At 39.2% G+C, this 5,000-nt stretch overlaps 1 protein-coding gene across 1 annotated transcript in view; it reads right to left on the reverse strand.

Annotated features, from left to right (window-relative positions):
- Positions 1-5,000, reverse strand: part of LOC137653997 (basic proline-rich protein-like) — a 16,551-nt gene that overhangs the window by 9,933 nt on the left and 1,618 nt on the right. The window contains exons 2-3 of the mRNA XM_068387631.1: positions 3,980-5,000; positions 509-646 (exon numbers count right to left, since the gene is read on the reverse strand). The exon at positions 3,980-5,000 is cut by the window's right edge and continues 369 nt beyond it. Of these exons, the coding sequence (XP_068243732.1) occupies positions 509-646; positions 3,980-5,000 (1,159 nt within the window). The remainder of the gene's footprint in view (positions 1-508; positions 647-3,979) is intronic.

Consider the following 5,000-nt stretch of genomic DNA (forward strand, 5'->3'; position numbering starts at 1 on the left):
CAAGCTATAAAGGACCATGGACGTTTTTATCTTGCTTCACTTCCTCTTGTTTTGTTAAAATCTTTATAGTTAATACTCTATACCATCAAAGATGAATAGATAAAGTTTATACTATGATTGAAAATTAATATTGATTAACGGAAATAAAAGTAATAATTTGTTACTCTGAATGGATAATAACTTTTGGGAAAAAGACAACGGAAACAGGAAAAGAAATCGTCATCATTACATCATTTATATCTATTTACTGTCGCTCAAGGCTTATAATAATAAATTTTTTTTCTCTAAAAGCTATTTTGTTACATAATGTTGTCAGCAAGAACAAAAATGTTGTCACCAAAAACAAAAAGCGACTCTCTTCGACGCATTTCAATTGGAAGCCATTTTTTGGAGAGCTTTTATAATTACTTTGCATAAAAACAATTTTCTTTTAAATTTTTGTATCCTTTTTCCGGAATAATAATAGGAACTCTGAGATTATTACTTGGCTATTCTATTAGTCTTATGCCTTCTTGGCCTTATGCCAGCACGGACTCTTGCTACTACCTGGCAGCCATGAGTCCTTTTTGTAAATCAGGCAGATAGTGTTTATTACAACCATCAGGGAAGAGAACATGAGAGTGATAACTACTTCCGGTCCAGTGATCTATATGATATATTAAATAATTTTATGAAAAAATATAATGATATAAAATATAAATATAAATATAAATACAAATAATATATACAAACTTAATTTATCAGTTTGTTAGATAATCCAATGACTTTTCTAAGTAGATCTTGCAGTAACTGACGATGGCTGTAGATACCTGAACATCACATTGGAAGACTTACGATTTCTCTGACGCCTCACTAGATTTACCTTCAATAATGATAACAATAATAAAAAAAGGAGGGAATCAATCTTCGCCAGATGACCTTTTACTCATTAATATTAAGAGATGGAGTTTTTCAAGCTAACAATATTCTTTGACCTAATAGGAGTGTTGAGAAGTCAGTGCACCTCCAGTGAATCACTGTAGTCGTTCATTCAAGGTCTTTTCTGTATTCTCTTCAGCTGTAAACTATTTCTCCACTCCCACTTCTTTTCTTTAATCTTGCTTTCCAACATCTTCACTTTTATTTCACTTTCTACAATAGAGACTTCCCCCTTCTAAGCCATATTTCTAATCAAGTAAACTATAAAGAAAAAGCAAAAAAATCAAGTAAAGTAACTCAGATTGTGATTATTATTAGGTCCTCGCTTATTTATATCTTTAATTAAGTCATAGTATCCTGATGAAGCTAAAGTCACGCCAATCACATCATTATATGTAGACCTTTTCTCTACAGTATATATGGAATATTGCTCTGATAATGTAGGCCTACATAATGTAAGCCTCCATAACAATCCTCTATGAAGCGCCTTCTAACTGCTTCCGGTTCCGCCAGAGAAATCACAAATAGCATTTAGGGAAATTTAAGGAAGATACAATGAAGAAACTTTAGACTTTTGCTTACTCGCATTCTTTGAGGGACTTTGAATAGAGAGATGATGCAAAGGGTAAGGATAGCAACATTCGATTTGGACGACCAATAAAAAGCCAGGATAGTTGATAACAAGCAAGAGGTGAAAGGAGTGATCGAGAGGTTTAAAGCGAGACGTAGTTCATATTTATAATTGATGCATAACAACAGTATATCATTAATTACATAGTCGTAGATGTTGTAATTAATCGTGATTTTTACTGAACAGAAACTGTACCAAATACGTAGCAAGCGATGAGATGTTGAGGGATAAAGCATACTGTACTTTGTGCTTCAAGTTGATTGAAAAATTCTTTCTCGCTTGTATATGAACAAAACCTATGATAATACTTCACTATTCTCCTAAACACTTAAATTTGCCCGAATTAGTATATTTTCATTATCTCCTTTAAATGAATATTAAAATCAATACCTTATCGATATCTTATCAGAAATGTCTATAAGATACTCTGATTATTTCTCAACTCAGGAAAATATTATATAGAATATTTTCATATCAAGAAACACTATCAAAATTTTGGTGAGATCATTTAATATTGAATATTTGTGAACGTTGTTGCCTGGACAAGCAATAGTAATCTCATTAACATAGCAAATATATCACACACACACACACACACACACACACACATATATATATATATATATATATATATATATATATATATATATATATATACATACGTTTATAAATGTATATATACAGTATATAATATATATATATATATATATATATATATATATATATATATATATATATACATACGTATATATGTTTATATATATACACGTGTATTTATATATATATATATATATATATATATATAATATATATATATATATATATATATATATATATATATATATATATATATGTATGTATATATATATAATATATATATATATATATATATATATATATATATATATATATATATATATATATATATTATAGTCACGGAAAGAGAGCCGAGTTTGTGTTTTCCTTTTTCCTTTCGGGGCTATAATACTTAATCATTTTATGCTCATCACGTGTTAGATTTGTGATATTTACACACGCACATACACAGACACAAACACACACACACACACACACACAGATATATATATATATATATATATATAAATATATATATATATATATATATATATATATATATATATATATATATATATATACATAAATATATATATATATAATATATATATATATATATATATATATATATATATATATATATATATATGTATATAAATATATATATATTATATATATATATATATATATATATATATATATATATATATATATATATATGTGTGTGTGTGTGTGTATAATGATAAATTTTGCATATTTAGACGTGTGTTTCGTATTCATATAAGTATGTATTACATACCCTCAATACTCTATTCTCTCTATACCTCGGGATCAGAGAACCAAGGGGGAATCAACTTGGAGATAATAGCTTCTGGTCAGTCTAGGAGAGAAAATTGGTATTACATACATACACACACATATATGTATATATATATATATATATATATATATATATATATATATATATACATATATATATTATGCCTGTTGTAGAATTGGGGAATATTTTTGAGGTAGCTCTAGCCTGCTGATTACGGCCCAATTTCCGTCACTGCCATATTATCTTATTCTTTCTAATGTGGTTGGCCTAGAAAGCAAACTCTTTTGCATATGCAGATGGTGCTACTCTCCTGAATTTAGATCTCAATACACTGCACACATAACAACTAATATATCTGTTTCTAGTATACTGTAAGACAAAGGCCTCAGACACGTCATTTCATGTATGGGTTTTTTCTGACTCGATATAATTAGATTATTATATTTTGTAGTCCTCCATATACCTGAAGTGCTCTGTAGAAAGATTTTCACGTTTTTTTTTTTTTTTTTTTTAAATCAAACAAGATATTTTCGTTAACTGGGATAGTGATAAAAGAATGACACATAAATTGTATAAAAGAAAATCTTGAGTGAGACTACTCATTCATGGAATCATGCTTCACAATGCAAGTTTTTTCTATGGAGATTGTAATATCGAAGAGTAAAGGAAATGGAATATAGTACTCCAAATGACCTATGTTTGAATCCAGCTAATGAATACCTTGTCTTGGCTTCACTCAAATATCAAATAGTTCCAGGTTGGAATGGTCCAGGGATGGTGTTTCATGTTGCTGCTCGGGAGAGATTTCTTTTCTAGAGAGTGAGAATCTAGGAACTAATATTGATGGTCTAAGACGAGCACCGGAGGGGAAGGCCATTCTTTTTGAAAATAATGAGAATGTTTGATAAATAAATGATTAAAGAATGAAAGAAAGGACCAAAAATGATAAAGAAATAAATAGGGAAACAAAAATGGCGGGAGGGGGGAGGCACCCCAGGTTGGCGGGAGCGAGGGGGAGGCCAGCCTGGGCTGACGGGAGTGGGTGAGGCCTCCCCGGGCTGAAGGGAGAGGGTGAGGCCCGCCCGGGCTGGAGGGGGGGGAGGCCCGCACGGGCTGGCTGGAGGGGGGGAGGAGGCCCGCCTGGGTCTGGCAGGAGAGGGGGAGGCCTGCCAGTCTGGCAGGGGTGGGGAGTCCCTCCCGGGCTGCCGGGAGGGGGGGAGGCTCGCATGGGATGACGGAAGGAGGGTGTCCCTTCCGGGCTGGTGGGAGGGGGGGGACCAACCCGGGCTGGCAGGAGGGGGGGTAGTCCCGCCCGGGCTTTCGGGAGGGGGGATGCCCTCACGGGTTGGCGGGAGGGGGCGAAGGCCAGCCCGGGCTGGTGGGAAGCCCACCTGGGCTGGATGAGGGGGAGAGGCCTGCCCTGGCTTTCGGGAGGGGGGGAGGCCCTCTCGGGTTGGCGGGAGGGGGTTAGGCCCGCCTGGGCTGGTGGGAGGGGGGAAGGCCCACCCGGGCTGGTGGGAGGGGAGAAGGCCCGCCCGGGCTTTCGGGAGGCGGGGAGACCCTCCCGGGTTGGCGGGAGGGAGGGAAGGCCCGCCCTGGCTGGTGGGAGGGGCAGAGGTCCACCCGGGCTGGTGGGAGGGGAGGAGGCCCAACCGGGCTGGTGGGGGGGGGGGGCCGCCCGCGCTGGTGGGAGGGGGGGGATGGCCCGCCGGGCTTTCGGGAGGGGGGAGGCCCTCCCTGGTGGGTGGAAGGGGGGGAAGGCCAGCCCGGGCTGGTGGGAGGGGGGCAGGCCCACCCGGGCTGGTGGGAGGGGGGGGAAGGCCCACCCGGGCTTTCGGGAGGGGGGGAGGCCCTCCCGGGTTGGCGGGAGTGGGGGAAGGCCTGCCCGGTCTGGTGGGAGGGGGGGCCACCCGGGGTGGTGGGAGGGGGGCTGGTGGGAGGGGGGAGGCCCACCCGGGCTGGTGGGACGGGGGCTGGTGGGAGGAGGGGAAGGTCCTCCCGGGCTGGCGGGAAGGGGGGGGAGGTCCTCCCGGGCTGGCGGGAAGGGGGGGGAGG

Source organism: Palaemon carinicauda, chromosome 15 (genome assembly GCF_036898095.1).
Source record: "Palaemon carinicauda isolate YSFRI2023 chromosome 15, ASM3689809v2, whole genome shotgun sequence".
Classification (NCBI taxonomy): Eukaryota; Metazoa; Arthropoda; class Malacostraca; order Decapoda; family Palaemonidae; genus Palaemon; species Palaemon carinicauda.